This window comes from Pseudophryne corroboree, chromosome 1 (genome assembly GCF_028390025.1).
Source record: "Pseudophryne corroboree isolate aPseCor3 chromosome 1, aPseCor3.hap2, whole genome shotgun sequence".
NCBI classification, from domain to species: domain Eukaryota; kingdom Metazoa; phylum Chordata; class Amphibia; order Anura; family Myobatrachidae; genus Pseudophryne; species Pseudophryne corroboree.
In genome coordinates this window covers 889,540,183-889,563,010 of record NC_086444.1, presented here as the reverse complement: position 1 = coordinate 889,563,010, position 22,828 = coordinate 889,540,183, and the positions used below count along the sequence as shown (strand labels likewise).

Sequence of the window (22,828 nt, the reverse complement as noted above, 5' to 3'; positions counted from 1 at the left end):
TACCGTGTTTAAATCAACCTAAATATTGTGAATATATGCAATTGTGTTATGTTATCTGTTACCCTTTAGATAATGTATTTATGTTAGACCTAGTTTCCTATTGTTTTCATACACCACAGTGGACACTCAAAGGTTGAGTCATATAAGGTACCATTGTCCATGTTTGTTTACTCCCTATTGTCCAAAAGTGAGCTGACCAGACAGGGTGGCTCTCTGACTGATGTAATCACCTTGATTAGAATATGTATTGTATTCCAATGCTGTAAGATCCTAAGACACAGAGGATCCCAGCAATATGAAGCTTCTGGAGGTATAAGTAGAGCTACCCAGAGAGATTCTTTGATCCCAGGTTAAGAAGTAATGTTTTGCCAGGGATCTGCTTGGGGACCCAATATATTGGATTTATCTGGGACTCTGTATTGCTAGAAGAGACTCTCTGCTCCCAGACTAAGAAGTAATGTTCTGTCAGGAGATTGTGGTGGGAATTGTCATGTGGAATTGGATTACAGAAATGTGCTGAGCTGTGTTATAACCTATTCTGTCAATAAACCCCGTTGGTTTTTCATCTACCGCCAAGCTTGAGTGATTTGGAACCCGATATCTTCACATTTGGCGGCAGCTGTGGGATCACTCAAGACACCAGCAGAATAAGGAATAAACCACAGCAGGCAATGGTCGGCCCCGCTATGCTACCGATACAACAAGAAGGGAGACCTGCAAGAACTGTGTCATGCAAGAAAAATTGTATTCAACACAGTGAGTGGATACCAAGGGGTCCATAATTGGAAAATTGGCTCAATCGGACTTTGAGCTCCCTTGTGATGAGGAAGAAGAGGAGGATATGGTCCAGGACTCAGCAGAGGGGACCAGTAATGGATCCAGGGTAGTGGAGCTTGTGGATGGAAGTTCGTCAGCATATTGGCTGGCTGGGAAGCCGGATATGTTATTTATATTTACCAAGATGCAGTACATTTGGGAGTACTGGAATGAAGCTCGGTGGGTAATCAGCAGGTGGAGAGTATCCAGCATAGAGGACAAGTTGTGTCATCTGGGGAATGCATTCATGGACTGCAGAAGTGAAGCAGCCACATGGAATCTGCTGGGGGAGCCAGAGTTTGTGGAATTCAGGGAGGAAGTGATCGCCACAGTGGCCCAAATGACACAAAGGATACAATATACAGAGATGGAAGGGCAAGTGCAGAGTTAATTGTCTTCCCGGACAGAGCCAGAGGAAGTGGCATTGGATCGGGGGCCCCTGGATACCCCAGCATGGCGAGACCAGTGTTACAGGGTGGATGCGGAAGGGCACCATCTGCAACAGCTTTTAACAAAACCCAAGGGAAGAAGGTGCCCAGTGTTCTATACGGAAGGAAGCACGCGTTGAAGTGAAGAAAGCAGTGATCACAATCCAGGCACCCCAGGAGGAAGTGCACTACAACTTCCCTTTTGCTTAGCTGGAAGATGAGGACTTAGTGCCAAGAACTGTCTGCCCAGTATGTTACACTGGAAAAGGATGACCTTGACCAGGTGGATGCAAGGAAGCACTGTCTGCAACCCGTTCTCTTCTCCCTGGGGGAATGTCGCAGTGAAACAGTCTGTGACCAGCCTGAGCTGTGTTACAACTGGCCATTTGCGGCCTTGGAGTATATAGAAACCATCGCAGAGTGACAGCGAGACATTGAGGAAGAAGTCACCACTATCACCCGACCACTACTCGAGCAAAAGAGCCTCCAAGGGAATCCTTCATATGAGCACCAACCAGTCCTGGCTACTGAGCCATTTACAGTGTTGTGTTTGGGGGAGGGGGGATTGGCTTTTGAGGGAGAAGACCTGGACAGGGATCAGTCAGTCCTGTTAGTTTCTCTGCAGCCACATGGGGAATTATCCGTGGGAACAGTGAAAGTGGCTTTTGAGGGGGAAGAGTTAAGAGACAAATTGTTGGATTTTGCTACTTCCCGGCAGCCAATGTTCAATTTGCCTTTGGCAATAGGGCAGGAGCCCCAACATGTTACTGCCATTGGACAGATTTTGGGCATGCAATCCGAGGAGGATGGAGGAGAGCCCCACACTGTATCTGAGGCCATGGCAGAGTGCCAGCATCTGCCTGTCCTTATGCAACTGACAAATTTATGTTTGGGACACATGGATAAAATACCCACTCCTGAAGTGCCAGAGGCGAGGGATGTAATGCACCACCAGGAGGGAAACTGCTCTCAGCCAGCATCCCACTATTTGCTTGTTCTCAGGTGGGAGACCACGGAACGAGTGGGAGAGGTACAGGCATTTACAAGTATGTTTTGGGACCAGAGTTATTTGCTACCAGGGACATATAATTTGGAATCTGGTGAAGAACTGAGAAATTGTGGGTTGCTAATCATAATTCCACCAGACCCAAAAGGTCTTTTCAGTCCTTTTGACCCAGGTGGGGTTAAAGTGCCAGCTAGTTTGTACTGCCCAGGCACAGGGCCTAAAAGTGGTGGAGGAACTTCTGAACTGCTAATCACCCTCTCACCAAACCTAAGGAAAGACTTACTGGATTATCCCAACTTCCTCACTTGGACATTGAGAACTTTACCTGCAACTTGCCGGGACATTGGGTCTAAAAAGTGGGAGAGAAATGTGAGGAACTGAGGTCTGTGACAATAAATATAGCTATGCCTCATTTCCCGTGTCAAATATGTACTTTTTATACCCATATCTATATACATATACATCCAATTCGTCTGTTTGTTCATTCTCCATAACATGTCCATTGCTGCTCACCCAATACTGTGTTTAAATCAACCTAAATATTGCTAATATATGCAATTGTGTTATGTTATCTGTTACCCTTTAGATAATGCAGTTATGTTAGACCTAGTTTCCTAATGTTTTCATACACCACAGTGGACACTCAAAGGTTGAGTCATATAAGGTACCATTGTCCATGTTTGTGTACTCCCTATTGTCCAAAAGTGAGCTGACCAGACAGGGTGGCTCTCTGACTGATGTAATCACCTTGATTAGAATATGTATTGTTTTTCAATGCTGTAAGATCCTAAGACACAGAGGTCACACACACCCCAGCAATATGAAGCTTCTGGAGGTATAAGTAGAGCTACCCAGAGAGCTGAAGGGAGATTCTTTGATCCCAGGCTAAGAAGTAATGTTCTGCCAGGGATCTGCTTGGGGACCCAATATATTGGATTTATCTGGGACTCTGTATTGCTAGAAGAGACTCTCTGCTCCCAGACTAAGAAGTAATGTTCTGTCAGGAGATTGTGGTGGGAATTGTCATGTGGAATTGGATTACAGAAGTGTGCTGAACTGTGTTATAACCTATTCTGTCAATAAACCCCGGTTGGTTTTTCATCTACCACCAAGCTTGAGTGATTTGGAACCCGATATCTTCACAGCTTTCCTGGATGTGGGGGATTAAATTTGGGATGAGTTTCCATCAGGGCTAATGCAACGCAAGTTAGTTGACAGGTTATCTTGTTCATATCTGCTCACACCCCACAGAGGTTTTCCTCCCATAATTATCAGCAGTGTGCGCCAATGTCAAGTTTCCACTAACTGAATTTTGCCAGGCACATAGTTGGAGATCAGAGAACCACAGACACAAACAGGGGGTGACTAATGGAGGGTACAATGGAGGAGTGTCAGGCGTGTTACTAGGAGACGAGAGGTAATGTCAAGGCAGGTGGACAAGCTGTGTTTGGCCTCTATAGTCTACTATTTTATTTATGGAGCTACGAAAGCTTAGCTTTCAAGTGCAGCCACTGACATGTAGGCACGGACATTAAGGAGGGGTGCTGTTAGCTTACTCTCTGGACTATTCCCATGACATCAGGAACTATCTAGCAGGTACACCCATTTTCACACATAAGATAACATCGCATCAGAATGAAGCTGATGAGACCAAGAATATAAACTTCTTTACCTGACTTACAGTACCCCAGCACCTCTCCAGTAGATACAGAGACATATTCATGATTCCTTATGGGTTCGATGGGGCCGCCTAACATTCAGCAATCTCAAAAAAATTGAAAGTTTTCGGAATTTGCAACAGGAACCAACAGAATGTTCACATGGTGTTGGTTCCAGGACTCCCGCTGCTTCCTATGGGAAAAGTGCCGACTTGTGTAGATGGATTCAGTCTGATTCCTCCACTTCTTCAGTACAAGTCTTAGAGATCGAGGGGGTCAGCTGTTTTTTCAGAGCAGCTGTGCCCGCACCAGAGAATTACCGAATTGCTTTGGTAGTAAAGTAACGCAACTCACGGGGAGTTGAATACTTAATTATCAGGGGCAAATAGGGCCCTGTTAATGAATAGGCCCCTTACAATGAATTGCCCCACATTCTTGACACAAATAGGCGAGACATTGCAAATAGATAGAAAACAGCAAAACATGATACATACACCCCTTAGTCTGTAAACTACAGTGGTGCAGGGACTGAGGGCCTAATTAAGATTTGTATGCGCACCCAGTGGTTTATGTCCAAATTCGATAGTGTAGGGTCTGCACATGTGCAGAATAGGTCTTGTGATATCGCTCGCAGCCCCCTGTCAGCTGCAGAAAGATTCATAATCTGCAGCGCTTGGGAGACGGAGCGGAGGTGGCACCTGGCACTGTTCTTCATGATGGGACCATGATGCCCCCATTTTGAAGGCGTGACAGGTCCAGAGTCTGCGTCGTCGCAGGTGTACTAGACCTGGGTATCTGTATTGATGGCCAGCCTGCGTTAAGTGAAGCAGGCTGACTGCTGCTTGGAAACATTGTGAATGGTGACCGCTGCTTGGAAACACCGCAAATGGCGACCGCTGTCTGGAAACACCGCAAAAAGTGACCGCGTCCTGGAAAAGCTGAACGTTGTCTGGAAACAATGCGGATGGCGATGGTAATCCAAGGCTGCATCCTCAGACGCAGCACTTGGATCTCGCTAATGCTAACAGGAGGCATCTATCTCATACAGATGTCACCTGCTGCACTTGAATTTTAATTATGCAGAATTACACAGCCGCTTTTTGCTGCTGTACAATCCCATCCAAACATGAATTAGGCCCTGAGTGCGAGAGAAGTAGAGATAGTTGGCTCCTAACCCTTCATGGGTATTTTATGTTTCCACAGAAGGGGTTGGATATATTTCAACAGTCATACTGTCGACCTGATAATGTCGGCATGGTCATAATGTTGACGATGACCATGTCAACATTTATCATGTAGACAGTGATGAGATTTCGACATGTTAGAATGCCAACATTTTCATCCTAGGTGGCCCAGCTGTGACTTATCTTCTCCAGGCAGCTACAGCAGCCCCCATCGGTTATGTTCCTTATGGGTCAGACTTCCAATCCACCGGCATAACCCTAATCCCTACCCCTGACCCTCCCTCTAGTGCCTAACTATAATACCTCGGCAGTCTAACCTAACCCTCCCGCCTGCAGCCTAACCCTAATGTCAACATTCTGACAATGCTGACATTTCACCTGTTTATGAGAATGCCGAAACGTTGCCTGCTGAAATTTTAACAATGCCGATATAACATTATGAATGTCTACACTGTTATAATTGACCTTTTGCTTACATTCCCACAAAGCAAAATTTACTTATTTTTAAGACAGCTATAGGAAAATGAACAAAGATGGACGGCTATAATGTGGTTCATTTGTGTAATATGTTATTTCTTTTGTAGGGTTACGAATTGCCTTGGTTGTGCTTGCTGCTGTCAGCACTGTAACTGTTTGTATGTGCAGTATTACTGCCTGCAAGCGTAGGCACACGCAGGGAATGAATGGGCGTACAGAATATCTGCTCATCCAGCTTCCCTGCAATGCAGCACCAGCTCTCTACTGCATTTCCTTCACACAGAGCTATATAGCTCTCTGTATGCTGAATTATATATCCTTAGTCATTACTGTTCACACATTAACAAAAACAAATAATGCATATACAGTATATCCAGTGGAGCCAACAGATAAGTAGAATATAGCTCACATGCTTTCTTTGTTGCTGTTTATATGCACTGCAGCAAAATGCAGGTTAAAGTTAAGGTCAATGCTGGAATATAAAATAAAACGTTTTCCTTTTGTTTTTATGTTTTTGATAATGTTCTGTTAATGTCAGATGTCCAGCAATCCAGCCTATTTATCATGCCCATTCCTTCTAAAATGATGGAGAAACTACAATTTCTGCATAATTCTATGTATACCAGCTATGATACAACAGCCTAATGCAGAAATCTCCTGCAATAGGCTAATTAGGGCTGCAGACCGCAGTCCCCATTATTATCAGTGTGAAGGATAGTTATGAAATTGACATTTCAGCAATGTAGACATCATATTTGCCGACATTATGACCAATGATACACTAACAGCATCCTTGTTCAGCAGCCAAAATTTCAGGTGGTGACTGTGAAAAAGATGCTGGTGAGATATATAGGAGCTTGTGTCATATACAACGTGCTGAACCCATGAGCGTATCATCGCAGTCATGTACATGCCAGTGCTGCTAGTATGGCAGTACGGGCTGGCACTGCGCACCATTAAGAAACTGGCAGCTGGTATGCCGTACCGCCGGGCCGACCACCCTGCAGCAGCGCTATTAGTTTTTATTATGCACCGCCAAAGCTCCTACAATTACCCAGGAGCTGCTGGGAGTGCAATGCAACATCACATCATGCACCACTCTCTGTCGTGCGACGTGAAGAAAAAGCCTGCTGCCTTGCTTTACTGTGTACTTTCTGCAGCATCTGCCTGCCTTCACTGTCCACTCATAGAGAAAGGAAGCAAAGGTGAGAGTGGCAGGATGCCAGTGAACAGGGGCAGAGTCATGGAGGGGTGGAGGGAGGCTGAGAGACACATAGTGAAGGAGGGGTGGGGGGAGGCTGGGATACAGGCTGAAAGACAGAGAGTGAAGAGGGTAGGCAGGTTGAGAGACAAAGTGAAGGGGGCACAAGCTGAGAGACAAAGAGTGAAGGGGGGTACAAGCTGAGAGACACAGATTTACAGGGTGTAGGCTTAGAGTAGCAGCGAGGAGATGATGGTGTGGCTAAGAGACGAAGGAGGGAAATTATGCTGTGCTGAGAGACGCAGATGGGAGATGAGGATGTTGCTGAGAGTAGCAGGGGGAGATGATGGTGTGGCTGGGAGACATGGAAAGAAGATGATGGTGTGGCTGAGAAATGCAGGTGGAACATGATGGTGTGGCTGAGAGACACAGGGGGGAAGATCATGGCGCGGCTGAAAGACGCAGGAGAGAAGATGATGGTGTGGCTGAGAGACGTAGGGGGGAGATAATGATGTGGCTGAGAGATGCAGGGGGGAGATAATGATGTGGCTTAGAGACACAGCGGGGAGATAATGGTGTGGCTGAGAGATGCAGGGGAGAGGTGGTGGTGTGGCTGAGAGATGCAGGGGGGAGATGATGGTGTGGCTGGAAGACGCAGGGGGGAGATAATGATGTGGCTGAGAGACGCAGGGGGGAGATGATGGTGTTGCTGGTAGATGATGATGTAGCTGAGAAAAGCAGGGGGGAGATGATGATGTAGCTGAGAGATGCTGGGTAGAAGGTGATACTGGTGGCATGAGTCTGGTTGACCCTCTGTTGTATTATGATGACCATGGTAATATTCCTACACAAACAGTGAAGACGATGTCTGACCAGGGAGGATACATTTCTTCAGAGGTTCCTCATTGTGAGAAACCACGATATTGGTAAGGTACATTTGGAATGTACAGGAATGTACCTAGACTGACGAGAAATGGGCCGTGTGTCATGCTGACATACCCTTATTTTCAGTGGCCACAACCCTTGTGGCATTTGGCCACCCCTATTTTTGAGTACAAGAAACTATAATAAAGTTCTAGGAAGGTTTTATATTAAAGGTAAAATATAATTATTTGAACTTTTTTTGAGAAACCTGCATTCTAAATATTAAATTAAAAGCAAGAATTGTTTAAAATGAAAATATAACAAAGATACCAAAGATTTACTGAAAACATGACACAAATGAATTGTTGTATCTTGCCTCCTGCCCTTATTAGTCATTAGTAACTTCATCTACCATCTAGTACATGTACTTGTTCACTCCAATTCACACAGTATCATCTTTCACATCCAATGTTCACTTCTCCCATCATCCCTTTTTCCATCCCACCCACTCTTTCCTCCCTCAAATCTCCCACCATCCTTCTGCTACGCTGACAGAAACATTCAGAAAAGCCAGTCACTTTCCAATCACCATGTAGAAAGAATGTTCCATTTTCAGTAGTGTGCAGAAGTATGCACTGTACAGCTACTGTATATAGGTATATGGGGAATAACCTGTACACACAAAATAACAGTACTATTTGCATGCAAAATATTATCAAGAAATAATGGATTATGTTTATACCTCTGTCGTCCTATTCACCATCATCTGACGTAGCATGGTTTGGAAAAAGAGCACATATTAGTACCACTTGGGATGTAATAACGTTCAACATACAGGCACTATTGCCAGTGGCCATTGCAGTCATTTCGTAGAGTATGCATTTCTATTACAATTCTGTATATACTACAGTACTTAACAAATCAATACAAAAATAAAATGCTTGTCTTATAATATCTTAACATGTAAAAAGTATGTACTTGGTTCAGATTTAGAACAGTGTTCTCCCACAGAGCAGTGTTCTCCCACCAAACAGTGTTCTCCCACAGAGCAGTATTCTCCCACAGAGCAGTATTCTCACAAAGAGCAGTGTTCTCCCACAGAGCAGTATTCTCCCACAGAACAGTGGTGGTCATTCCGAGTTGTTCGCTCTGTAATTTTCTTCGCATTGCAGCGAATTTCCGCTAATTGCGCATGCGCAATGTTCACACTGCAACTGCGCCAAGTAAATTTGCTATGAAGATTGGTATTTTACTCACGGCATTACGAGGTTTTTTCTTCGATCTGGAGATCGGAGTGTGATTGACAGGAAGTGGGTGTTTCTGGGCGGAAACTGGCCGTTTTATGGGAGTGTGTGAAAAAACGCTACCGTTTCTGGGAAAAACGCGGGAGTGGCTGGAGAAACGGAGGAGTGTCTGGGCGAACGCTGGGTGTGTTTGTGACGTCAAACCAGGAATGACAAGCACTGAACTGATCGCACTGGAAGAGTAAGTCTCGAGCTACTCAGAAACTGCACAGAGAAGTCTTTTCGCAATATTGCGAATCTTTCGTTCGCAATTTTGATAAGCTAAGATTCACTCCCAGTAGGCGGCGGCTTAGCGTGTGCAATGCTGCTAAAAGCAGCTTGCGAGCGAACAACTCGGAATGAGGGCCAGTGTTCTCCCACCGAACAGTGATATGTTATCCCACAGAGCAGTATCCTGCCACAGAGCAGTATTCTGCCACAGAGCAGTATTCTCCCACCAAACAGTGATACGTTCTCCCACAGAGCAGTATTTTCCCACAGAGCAGTATTTTCCCACAGAACAGTGTTCTCCCACAGAAATAAGTCTGTTTTAAAGCAAAGGTCTCTTGAATTTATAGTATACAGTAAGTGTTGCTTTGTTTGTTAGACAAGAGTGTATCTTACCTTTGACTGCACATCGGCATTGTGATCATTCTGAAGCAAGAGGGCTGCAGACTTTGTGTCATCCTTTCTGGCAGCAATGTGCAGAGCTGGCAGTCTAACCTTTCCTTTTGTATCGTTCTCCAAGAGAATTGCTACCACCATGTTGTGTCCTTGCTGTAGCGCAACAGCCAGTGGAGTGAAGCCGTCCTGACAGGATAGAACATTGCAAAGCATGTTATGCATTAACGTCCTGGTTATTTCCTCATTTTGTAGGCTTTAAAGCATTGATTTCTCTATGGTCATAGTCATAGTAATGAATAGGAGAAAAATAAGTGTAAACACCTTTCATATATTTCATACATATAGGCCCAGATTTATGAAGCCTTGGAGAGTGATAAATTGCACGGTAAACAAGTACCAACCAACCAGCTCCTAACTGTCATGTTACAGGCTGTGTTTGAGCCACAGTTAGGAGCTGATTGGTTGGTACTTTGGGGTCTATTTACTTAGCCTTGGATGAAGATAAATTGGCCGGAGATAAAGTACCAACCAACCAGCTGGTATCAGTCATTTTTCAAACACAGACTGTGACATAGCAGTTAGGAGCTGATTGGCTGATACTTTATCTCAATCCACTTTATCTCTCTCCAAGGCTTGATAAATCTGAGCCATAAAAAATTAAGATGTTGTTTTGCATTTGATTTACACAGAAGTATTAAATAGGTCTACAAACAAACTCACAAATCAGTAAAACCTCAGTATTAGTCTAATCATATTTCACTCTAAGACATTTTCAGTAACCGACAATGAAAATATGTTACTCTCATACATGTTGCTAATGCCATACATGCATTATGTAATTATCAGCCTGATCCACAGGGCACAAGATATCTTCCAACATGTCCGATCATTGGTCGACCACATCTGGCAGTATACACACTGCCATGGCCGACCACATGACATTTCCCCTGTTCCTTCACAGGGGAGGAGCGGGGAAGTGTCTCCTTGTCACGGGAGGAACCCAGGTATTGTGTGGCCATACACTGCAAGATATCGCCACAATATTTGCTGGTTTGAGGTTGTCAGATATTCGGCAGGATGTAAATGGGCAATAACCGGCATCCCGCACGGCCACCGGACTTGGGCGGCATTACATCCTGCCAAAAATGTCTTTAGTTCTGACAGACATTTTTACTGATATTGTCCAGTATACACACCATTTGTCTTTCAGTTACATTATAGTCTCTACAAAATTGGCAGCAGCATGTTACGTCATTATACAGAATGCAGAATTGCACTGAACTACTATTACAGGGTGGCAGCTTCAGTCGCAGGTATATTCAGGGCTGCCACTGGGCAAATCAATGCACTGGGGCCCCTATCCACTTATTCACGGGAATGAATAAATAAATAAAAAATCATAACGGACTCCAAGCTTCCATACAATGAACGGCTGTCTGGCTTCTCCGGTTGTGTGTAATTCACTATCAGTGGCCTGGCAACATTCTCTACCTTCCTCCCAAGAACACTCCGGAGTCACCAACCAGGGCGGCAGATGCCCTCTCGGCCCAGCCTATCCCTGCTCGGAGGCCCATATGTTCCCATATGTTAAGATGGCCCTGGATTTATTGATATGTTCCCAGCATTAAAGTTGATCTCAAACACTGGCATGGATTACAATAACCTCTGACTGTACAGAAAAAAAGGCTTTTGGAGCTTTTTGGAAAAATTAATTACAGAAACATAGACACAATTTCACCACAGTGTATTTTATATCATCAGCCCAACCTGACAACTCATGGTAAACAATTTAGGGTACGCCACTAGGGGGTGAGACTCACCTCTGTTGCAGTGCTCTGATTGGCCCCATTTTCAAGCAAATATTTCACTACTTCAAGGTGGTTCTCTTGTGCAGCCATGTAGAGAGGGGTAAATCCATTCTGAAAGTAAAAGCACATGGGACATTATTAACTCTGTCTTTCCTTATCTGTATCTAAACATACTAACTGGACATTACGGGCGGTATTCAATTCTTTCCGCCCCCTTCCACACCCGTTCTGTTTCTGCTGACGTGGGTGGTATCATCATTTCAGTTTGCTACCCCTGGGGTGGTGAGGCGCTCTAACCCTTTACACAACCAAACCTGATTACTATAGGCATGACATGCGCGATAACAGTGATCACTTTAGAAAGGAGATAGGGTGGGATTCAAATGATATATCACGCCTAATGAGTTCAAACCTTCAGAGCACTATTATTGCTCATGCCTTCATAAAGTATGTATATTCATTATTAGTATGTACAATACATTAATATGACACCATAGAAAAGATCTCATGTAAGTGTAAACACTGCATTAGATTAAGATACAAGTAATTTTCCTGAAGAGTTATGTATAATGTATGAAGCTTAACTAATGGTTATGAGTATCATATCAGGTGACTGATAGAGTCCTGGACTGTTCTGTTGTGTCAATTACCTGCAATCATTACACATAACAATTCCTACAACCTGGGAACCAGCACTCATTGCTCTGACTCCTGCTTGTGGGAGTTGTAGTCTAGCTCTGTGATTTTCACTGAAACACGTATCCGTTTTAGGGGGACATTTACTAAGCAGTGATAAAAGTGGAGAAGTGAGCCAGTGGAGAAGTTACCCCATCAACCAATCAGCAGCTCTGTATAATTTTATAGTATACAAATTATATATGTTATATATGTTACTTCAGTGCTGATTGGTTGCCATGGGCACTTCTCCACAGACTTACTTCTCCGCTCTTATCATTGCTTAGTAAATGTCCCCCCTAATCTACAATTCCTGACAGCCTGCAGAACTTTGTGACATTCCCAGGAATGGCGGAGCCTGAGAGGACCCGTCCTAGGAAGGAGGCCGGACGCAATGAAAGGTGAGGTCTGCATCTAATGTAACTTCAGGAAATCTCAGATGTAAAAGGGGTCAGAAGGTGAAGAAGTTACAGGATCGTCCGCCTCTATGTCTATAGTGACACCAGCATGTCTACAGTAATGCCGATGGTTAATATACTCCAAGTAGCATGTAAACCTTGTCAGCATACTGGCGCCTGCAATCCAGGATCTACATAGTCATTGTTACCACAGTGAATGTCGATTCCACGTACCAAGAGAAAAATTGGCTTTGATCACAAGTGCTTTCATTTGGCACGTTCTTGTCTTTGTGCACAGGTATGGAAATCACCAGTAGTAGCAGGGTTGGACTGGCCCACAGGGAAACCCCCTGGTGGGCCCCATTGACTCTAGGGATTCTTCCACACTTTGCACTTGAATTATACATGCGCCAGTCCGACACTGAGTAGTAGCCACAAATGCTTCAACTATGGAGGCCAGAGGAGGGAGTGGCGAAAATAAGTCTGGGACATTGGTGGCTTTAATGAAGGTGGGGCAGTTTGAATATAAGCAGAATCACAAAACCATTGTGACAAGGACTGGCGAGGCGGAGTATCTCCAAAGTACATTTGACTTGGTGGCACTTATAGCAAGTCTTGTGTTAAAAAATGTCACTGGTATTGAGCAAAGAGTTCAAGTCACTGCTGATAATGTCACTGGTATTGAGCAAAGAGTGCAGGTAACTGGTGATAATGTCACTGGTATTGAGCAAAGAGTGCAGGTAACTGGTGATAATGTCACTGGTATTGAGCAAAGAGTGCAAGTCACTGCTGATAATTTGACATTTGGAGAAAAAGAAAATACCTGAAGAGGCAAATAAATACTATAGATTTATTTTTACTACTATCATTTAATGATCTGGTTACAAAAGTAGATAACAAGATGGAACATAGAGTGGAAAATGGGCTAAGAAAAAAGAGCCAAAGACACTTGGGATTTGGATGCAGGGATTGGGAGAATGGTTTCAATTATTAGAAAGAATATACCACAAATGTGCTCTGTACTATTTAAACGTATACATACAGTACCATTTCAGAAACTTGCTTGGAAAATGAGGGACTATCCTCATGATATAAATGACAGAGCTGTCAAACCTGAATGGTAAAGGTGGTACACATAGTTGGTATAAATTTCATGGTATTGCAAAGACATCACTTTGTGGCTGTCATTGATATCGGGGAAACACTCACAAGCAGGTTACTTTTAAGGCACCAGGCAATCAGTAGGATAAGAGCTCTGCTATCCATTGATGAGCAGTTTAGGGTTGAAGCCCTCTGTAGATAGAGTACTCTACATGCAGTGAGACGGACATACCTTGAGAGAAGGATTGTAGTGGCGAGATTCGAACCAGCACACACAAACCAATAGGAAAGCCATGCTAACCAAACTTGAACAGGAACAGCAAAAGCTGAACCAACAACAATACTTAACCAAGTAACTGTGCAGGAAACACGAAGCACTGGGCGGGCGCCCAGTATCCTCTACGGACTACGAGAAAAAGATTTACCGGTAGGTAATTAAAATCCTATTTTCTCTTACGTCCTAGAGGATACTGGGGTCCACATTAGTACTATGGGGATGTACCAAAGCTCCCAAACTGGGTGGGAGAGTGCGGAGGTTCCTCCAGAACTGATTGACCAAATTGAAGGTCCTCAGTGGCCAGAGTATCGAACTTGTAGAACTTAGCAAACGTGTTCGAACCCGACCAAGTAGCTGCTCGGCAGAGCTGCAAAGCCGAGACACCCTGGGCAGCAGCCCAGAAATAACCCACTGACCTAGCAGAATGGGCCTACACAGATTTTGGACATGCAAACCTGCCGTGGAGTAAGCATGCTGGATAGTAAGCCTGATCCAGCATGCAATTGTCTGCTTTGAAGCAGGACGCCCAATTTTATTGGGATCATAAAGAACAAACAGTGAGTCCGATTTTCTGTGACGAGCTGTTCGCTTTACGTACACCTGCAAAGCCCTCACGACATCTAGGGACTTTGAGGTAGAGGAGCAGTCGGCAACCACCAGAACCACAATAGGTTGGTTGATAGGAAACGCAGACACCACCTTTGGAAGAAATTGCTGTTGAGTTCTGAGTTCAGCTCTATCCTCATGAAAACTCAAGTGGGGGCTCTTGTAAGACAATGCCCCCAGTTCCTACACCTGCCTGGCTGAAGCCAGGGCCAACAGTGTAACGGTCTTCCACGTAAGAAACTTTACGTCCACCTCCTGTAAGGGCTCAAACCATTCCGACTGGAGGAACTGCAACACCACACTGAGATCCCAAGGTGCCGTGGGAGGCACAAAGGGAAGTTGTATGTGCAGAACACCCTTCAAAAACGTCCGAACCTCAGGGAGGTAAGCCAATTGTTTCTGGAAGAAAATGGATAAGGCCAAAATCTGGTCCTTTATGGAGCCCAGGCCAGGACCACATCCACACCTGACTGCAGAAAAAGCAGAAACGTCCCAGGTGAAATTCCACCGCAGGAAATTTCCTGTTCTCACACCAAGAGACGTATTTTTTTCCAAATACGGTGGTAATGCTTAGACGTTACCCCTTATCTGGCTTGGATCAAAGTCAGAATAACCTTAAATGGGATTCCTTCCGGGCTAGAATTTGACGCTCAACTTCCATGCCGTCAAACGTAGCCGTGGTAAGTCTTGATTGACGAATGGCCCATCTTGCAGGAGATCCTCTCGAAGAGGTATAGGCCCCGGATCCTCCAGGAGCATGTCCAGTAGATCCGCGTACAAAGCCCTTCTTGCTTGAACCTTTTCCCTTTTTATTCTTTTGAGAATGTTGGGATCAATGGAAGTGGCGGAAACACATATATCATATGGTAGACCCATGGGGTCGCCATAGCATCCACCGCCACTGCCTGTGGGTCCCTCAACCTGGAACAATACCGCTATAGCTTCTTGTTTAGACGAGAGGTCATCATGTCAATTTGTGGAATGCCCCACCGATGTGTCAAGCACCCGAATACCTCCGGGTGGAGGCCCCACTCCCCTGGGTGGAGGTCGTGTCTGCTGAAGAAGTCTGCTTCCCAGTTGTCTACTCCCGGAATGAAGATTGCCGACAACGCCACCGCATGTCTTTCTGCCCAGAGGAGAATCCTTGTTACCTCTGACATAGCTTCTCTGCTCTTTGTTCCGCCCTGTCGGTTTATGTACGTTACCGCCGTCCCATTTTCCCACTGAACTTGAATGGCGTGATCTTGAAGAAGATGTGATGCCTGTAGGAGGGCATTGTTTATGGCCCTTAGCTCCAGAATGTTGATCGGAAGAATGGTTTCCTGACTTGTCCATTTTCCTTGGAACTGTTCCCCTTGGGTGACTGCTCCCCAACCTCTGAGGCTTGCATCTGTGGTTAGCAGCAGGCCCGGCGCTACCCGCTCAGCAAAGGGATGCAAAGCAGGTAGGCGCCAAGGTGGAGAGGCGCTCTCCCTGCTCTGCATCCCCGCTGCTGCACCGCCCTGTCCCCTCTGCTGCTGCCGGCTGCTGTGCCTGTCACTGTATGACAGGCATCAGGGCCGGCAGCTTGAAGCCTCCCCCGCAACCCCTTCCTCCTGTGACGGTGATTGAACGAAAAGGGGGCAGAGCCACACGGCCTGAAAGGGGGCGGAGCTTCACTAATCACCAGGCTGAGGCAGATCGTGAATCAGATCGTGATTCTTCACTCTGTCTGGGACATAGCAGAGGAGCAAGCAAGGTACTGTAAGTGGAGTGGAGAGTGTCACAGCTTCAATAATATATTTATATTATATAAGAGGGAATGTTGGACACATTAAATATATAAGGGGGGAAGGGTCACAAGTTAAATATATAAAAGGGGCAGGTGGCACGACTTAAACATCTAGGGCAGGTGGCATAAATTATTTAAAGCACACATTAAAGTAAACATAAAAGGGGACAGGTAGCACAAATTAAACATGATACAGTATAATGAATGAAAAACTTTGTATTATTAAACATATGCCCCTCATATGCCCACAGACTTCTCCATGTATACTTTATATACAACCTGACTTTTACTGTATGTATATATATTTTTTCTATTTTTTTCACAGCTAAATTTAGGGAAAAAAATTGTTCCTGGCCACAAACTATGGGGAGGGATGGGGTAGTGCGCCAGTGCTCTCTCTCGTCCAGGGTGCTAAAACTTCTGGATACTGCTCTGCATTGCGACCCTGGTTCCACTGCCTTATGAGGAGAGGGAGCAGAGCTTACAGACACCTGGCCGGATTCCTGCCCCTGCAATTGCTGACCAACCGCTGGGTCTCCTGGAGAACAACTATTTACAGACCTGGTCAGTTCCTTTCACCAGATATGTGCGTATAATGGGGGTCATTCCGAGTTGATTGGAGCTGTGCTAGATTTAGCACAGCTACAATCAGTCAAACTGACATGCGGGGGACGCCAAATTGCCATGCGGGGGACGCCATGCACAGGGCTAGTCTGCCCCGCATGTCAGTGCCGCCCCCCCTCCCACCCCGCAGAAGTGCAAAGGCATCGCACTATGGCGCCTGTAGGTACCCGTTCGCTTGGCTTCGACAAAAAGCAGCAAGCGAATGGGTCAGAATGACTCCCTATGGCCCTCATTCTGAGTTGATCGCACAAAGCTGCTTTTTGCAGCCCGTGCGATCGACTATTCGCCGCCTATGGGGGAGGGATTTTTGCATAGCAAGGCTGCAGACGCTTGTGCAGCCCTGCTATGCAAGTTGACGTCAGACAACCACCCTACAAACACCTGAACACGCCTGCGTTGGACTCACCACTCCCAGAAAACGGTAAGTATCCGCCCCGGAACGCCTTCCGCCTGTCAATCTTCTTGCAATCGCCGTTGCGATCGCATTCGTCGCTGTCCCTGCAGCTCCAAGTGTCAGAACGGTCAGCGATGCTGACCGTTCATACATTGCACCCTCATATTGGCGTGCTCTCTTTTATATAGCAGTGCCAATATGGACAGGGGCGCATATCACAGCACCCCTGTCACTGAGCCCGCATGACCAGAGTAATACGTGGGTGAGAACCGGTATCAGTGCACATAAGGTGTACTAATACCACTTCTCCCACATAACGACATCATACATTTACCCCTATGTGTAGAAGCAGCACTACTACTGGGGGCATTATGTGTGCATGCTGTCCCTTTGTAAAGTATGAGAGGGCGCAAATTTATAGTTTGCAGGGGGGCGTTGAAGACCCTAGCACCGGCCCTGGTTAGCAGAATCCACTTTTTAATCCCGAACCTTCGACCCTTGGTCAGGTGAGAAGTCTGAAGTCATCACAGAAGAGAAATCCTGGCTTTCGGCGACAGACTTATTTTCTGGTGCATGTGAAGGTGCGATCCGGACCATTTGTCCATCAGATCCAGCTGGAAGGGCCTTGCGTGAAACCTTCCGTACTCCAGTGCCTCGTAAGAGGCTACCATTTTCCCCAGAAGGCGAATGCATAGATGCACCGATATTCGGGTTGGCTTAGAACATCCCGCACCATCGATTGGATTACCAATGCCTTTCCAACAGAAGGAATACCTTCTGTTCCTCCGTATCCAGTATCATCCCCAGGAACAGAAGCCTCCTTGTTGGTTCCAGGTGAGATTTTGGTAGGTTCAGAATCCACCCGTGATCCTGGAGTAGTCAGGTTGAGAGGACAATGTTGTCCAACAACCTCTCCCTGGATGGTGCTTTTTATAAGCAGGTCGTCCAGGTACGGTATTATGTTCACTCCTTGCTCGCGGAGGAGAAACATTATCTCTGCCAATACCTTGGTGAACACCCTTGGTGCCTTGGAGAGGCCAAATGGCAGGGCCTGGAACTGGTAGTGACAGTCCTGTAGTGCAAACCTTAGATAAGCCTGATGAGGCGGCCAAATCGGAATATGAAGGTATGCATCCTTGATGTCCAGAGACACCAGGAATTCCCCCTCCTCCAGACCTCGGATCACTGCTCTCACAGACTCCATCTTGAACTTGAACACCCGTAAGTACGGTTTCAGTGACTTGAGGTTTAAAATGGGCCCTACCGAACCATCCGGTTTCTGTACCACAAACAGGTTGGAGTAATAACCTTTGTTTTGTAGTTGAAGTGGAATTTGTTTCTGAATTGCTGTCTGTAAAGTCATACTTGCTTCTGGAGAAGCTGGTAATCCTGATTTGAATAATCCGTGAGGTGGGAGTTCTTGAAACTCCAGTCTCTAACCCTGGGCGATAAGGTATTTGAACCAGGGATCCTGGCATGATGTTGCCCAAATGTGACTGAAATAACGTAAGCGGGCTACCACCTGCCTGTCTTCCAGGCAGTGCGGTCCACCATAATTCTGAAGGCTTTGAGGAAGCAGAATCGGAGGTCAGTTCCTGAGAACCTGCAGCTGCTGGTTTTCTGGGTTTACCTCTATTGCCTTTGAAGGCTGTAGAAGAACCTTTGGATTTACTTTTAAATTTCGCTGTCCGAAAGGACTGCTGAGTTGGAGCAGAGTAGGTTTTCCTAGCTGGGGGTGCTGCGGAAGGAAGGTACGTAGACTTACCCGCCGTAGCCTTGGATATCCACGTATCCAGTTCCTCTCCAAAAAGAGCCTCACCTGTGAATGGTAGGCTTTCCACGCCTTTCCCGGAATCCGCATCCACAGTCCACTGGCGTAGCCACAAGCCCCTGCGTGCTTACAATGCCATGGCAGTGGTACGTGCGTTGAGCAAACCAATTTCCTTTATGGTCTCCACCATAAAGTTAGCAAAGTCCTGAATATGCTGTAGGAGTAAAATTATCTCCCCCTGGGCAAGGAATCTAACCCGTTAATTAGATTACCTGACAATTTAGCAATGGCCCTAGTGATCCATGCACAAGCAATAGTGGGTCTCTGGGCCACCCTAGCAGCAGTGTGTAGGGATTTGAGAGTGGTCTCAATCTTGCGGTCAGCCGTGTTCTTTAAGGATGCTGCCCCAGGAACAGGTAAGACTATCTTACGTGACAACCTAGAAATCGATGCGTCCACAATCAGCGGGTTTTCCCATTTCTTTCTATCCTCCAGAGTAAAGGGAAAGGATGTAATTAACCTTTTAGGGATCTGAAACTTTTTGTCAGGATTAGCCCAAGTTTCCTCAAACAGGACATTCAATTCCTTTGATGCTGGACAAGTAGCTGAGGATTTCTGTTTTACATTAAAATAAGATTTCTCATCCACCTCCGCCACCTTGTCAGGAATATGCAGGACTTCTCTAATAGCTTCAATCAGGGCCTGTATTCCCTGTGACAGGGCCGCATCCCCACCACTCGCGTCCACTTCACCCTCCTGTGTGTCTGATGTATCGTCATCAGTTCAGCCTGCATGATCTGGGCCAGAGTACGGTTTTGTGGACAAATGGCAGGGGTACGAGATGCTGGTATGGGAACTGAATCTCTATTCATCAGGTCATCCAAAGAATGTCTTAAGTATTGCGTCTCTTTCAATATTTGAGATCATCCCTTTAATGGAATCTAACCATGCGGGTTCTGACCCACTAGCCTGAGAATGTGTGCTATTCTGGGTGTACGGTAGCGATTCTCCCGGGGAGGACAGGCACTCTGCTGTGCAGGAAACACAGTCCCTGGACATGGCAATATGAAGGACACACACACCCACACACTGAAGGGTGAAAACACAGTTTAACGCACACAGAGCCCGCAGGGAGGCACAAAAGATGGAGCCAGCCACACCACGCCCTTACAGCTAAAGTAAAACTCAGCTGGGCCGCCAAACTAAGCTCCTTAATAGGGCTTAGTATTCTACAACGCTCCCCCCCTCACTAAGACCCCCTGGTACCGCTGAGGAGACATGGAGTCCTTGTGGAGGAGCTGCGATTCCCTGTGATTCCTGTCAGTGGAAGCTGCAGAGGAAAAATGGCGCTGGTGTGCTGCTGGATCCGCTCATAGTGAAGCCCCGCCCCCGTAATGGTGCGCGGCTTCCCATTTTTTTTCATACTGGCTGAGGTGTTTTTCATGCTTATCGCAGGTTAGAAACCTGGTAAGCTGTGCCAGTGTAGGGTAAATTAAACAGCTCAGCTCGCCCCTCACAACGGAACACACATACAAAAAGCATGCTGTAAGGCCTTGGAGACGCAGCCTGCATGTCCGTGCTGCGCTCCATACCCTGATGCCTCCATTACAGCCAGCGACCCGCTAACCGGGACGCCGGCCATCTACTCACCACTCTTTTTACTTCTGGCTCTGAAAGGGGTGGTGGCGTTCTGCGGGACTGTACGCTCACCGTGGTGGTGCTTGCGAATAGGTCCCTCAGGAGCTATGTCCTGTCACCGGGGAACGAGACCATTAACCCCCCCCCCCCCCCCCCCCCATCCTAAGTCCTACGAAGCAGGCAGGCTCTTGCCAACCAGTCGTGCCTGAAAAAAACAAAAACAGAAAAATAAATGCAGAAAACTCTTCAGGAGCTTCCCTAAGCGTGACCGGCTCCTCCGGGCACATTTTCTATACTGAGTCAGGTAGGAGGGGCAGAGAGGGAGGAGCCAGCCAACACTATTCATTCTTAAAGTGCCAAGGCTCCTAGTGGACCCGTCTATACCCCATGGTACTAATGTGGACCCCAGTATCCTCTAGGATGTAAGAGAAAACACATTTTTGTGGGTCCAACTGTTCTACAGAATTCTGTACCATGCTGACCAGGTTTGAGTAAGTATCACATTGTCGCAGTAGGACCCCATATACTTACTGCATCTGTATATGTCTGAACCCCAAATATAATCCTCCAATACCCCATCAAAATGTGCTATTTGAATTGCTCTAATTTACAGCTACATAAATTATAAAGCGCACTTTCTCAGAAACAATGCAATAATTATTTTTGTGTTCATAACTATAAACTATTGTAATTGGTTCTCTCCATATCAAATATAAAGTAAGCATTGGTGGATTTCATTTCAGAGGGGTGCGCTGTGTTTTTTTATTACCAACAGATGTGTATTATACAGACACCTGTTCCATGCTCATGGTATAGTATTATAGTGTCACATTTCTCCCTGAAATGCACAGTGCGTGAGCTACATAAAATAACTTGTCTTATAGCAAAATGTCTAAAAAATCTTTAGGAAAGTGATGCCAGCTGTGTATTAGCCAACTAGTCATGCACCTGCTATTTATAATACCGAAATAAGATATGTAACTTCCATAGATCGCTCGTGAATTTGAACTTCAATCAGTTTGACTGTTTTAAAGGATACATGAGCTTACTGCAATCTAAGATCTCAAATTATTTTTATTCCTCTGGGGCCAAATATTTAATCCATGTGTTAAAGAGTTCATTTGTGCTACAATCTATAAAACAAAATGTGAATACCATGTCCCTTTCTTCTTTAAAAATGGAAATTCACTTGGCACTCATTGCTAGGTGATTAAGTTCTGTTTCCAGAGACTGCCCTGAACCTGACTCAGGGGGTAATTCAGAGTTGATCGCAGCAGCAAATTTGTTAGCAGTTGGGAAAAACCATGGGGGTAATTCTGAGCTGATCGCAGCTGGAATATTGTTAGCAGTTGGGCAAAACCATGTGCACTGCAGGGGAGGCAGATATAACATGTGCAGAGAGAGTTAGAGTTGGGTGGGTTATTTTGTTTCTGTGCAGGGTAAATACTGGCTGCTTTATTTTTACACTGCAATTTAGATTGCAGATTGAACACACCACACCCAAATCTAACTCTCTCTGCACATGTTATATCTGCCTCCCCTGCAGTGCACATGGTTTTGCCCAACTGCTAACAAAGTTCCTGCTGCGATCAACTCAGAATTACCCCCATGTGCACTGCAGGTGTAGCAGAAATAACATTTGAAGAGAGAGTTAGATTTGGGTGGGTTATTTTGTTTCTGTGCAGGGTAAATAATGGCAGCTTTATTTTTACACTGCAATTTAGATTTCAGTGTAAACACACCACACCCAAATCTAACGCTCTCTGCACATGTTATATCTGACCCCCCTGCAGTGCATATGGTTTTGCCCAACTGCAAATTTGCTGCTGCGATCAACTCTGAATTAGGCCCTCAGTCCTGTATATTGTGTGCTGAATTCCAAACTAAAAGATGGATCCATATTTTTTAATTTATGTTTTTTGTGCAGTATCAAAAAAATAAAATAATTAAATGGATCCGTCTTTTACTTTGGCTTTCATTACACAATATACAGGATACCATAAATCTGTTGAGCACATTTTTAGATGAAATTGGCACATCTATATTGACTACCTTGATACCTGAGAAACCCAGATTGTTACATAGAAGGGCAACTGATATTAAGAATAAACTTGCATCTAGCGCATATGTAGAGAAACCATTAGATGGTACAATACGCAACAAAGGGTTCCACAGATGTGAGATTGTATTATGTGCAAGTCATGTCCATCCAGCTTTGAAAAAT

At 45.5% G+C, this 22,828-nt stretch overlaps 1 protein-coding gene across 28 annotated transcripts in view; it reads right to left on the bottom strand.

The window, feature by feature from the left end:
- The window catches only part of ANK2 (ankyrin 2), a 939,290-nt gene that overhangs the window by 215,593 nt on the left and 700,869 nt on the right, over nt 1–22,828 (bottom strand). For 18 of the 28 annotated variants that reach the window (XM_063920161.1, XM_063920164.1, XM_063920158.1 and 15 more), the window contains 3 exons: nt 11,362–11,460; nt 9,542–9,727; nt 8,377–8,400 (listed from right to left, as the gene is read on the bottom strand). In XM_063920161.1, coding sequence (XP_063776231.1) covers nt 8,377–8,400; nt 9,542–9,727; nt 11,362–11,460 — 309 coding nt within the window. The remainder of the gene's footprint in view (nt 1–8,376; nt 8,401–9,541; nt 9,728–11,361; nt 11,461–22,828) is intronic. The other 10 variants (XM_063920170.1, XM_063920176.1, XM_063920155.1 and 7 more) reach the window with 1 other exon arrangement.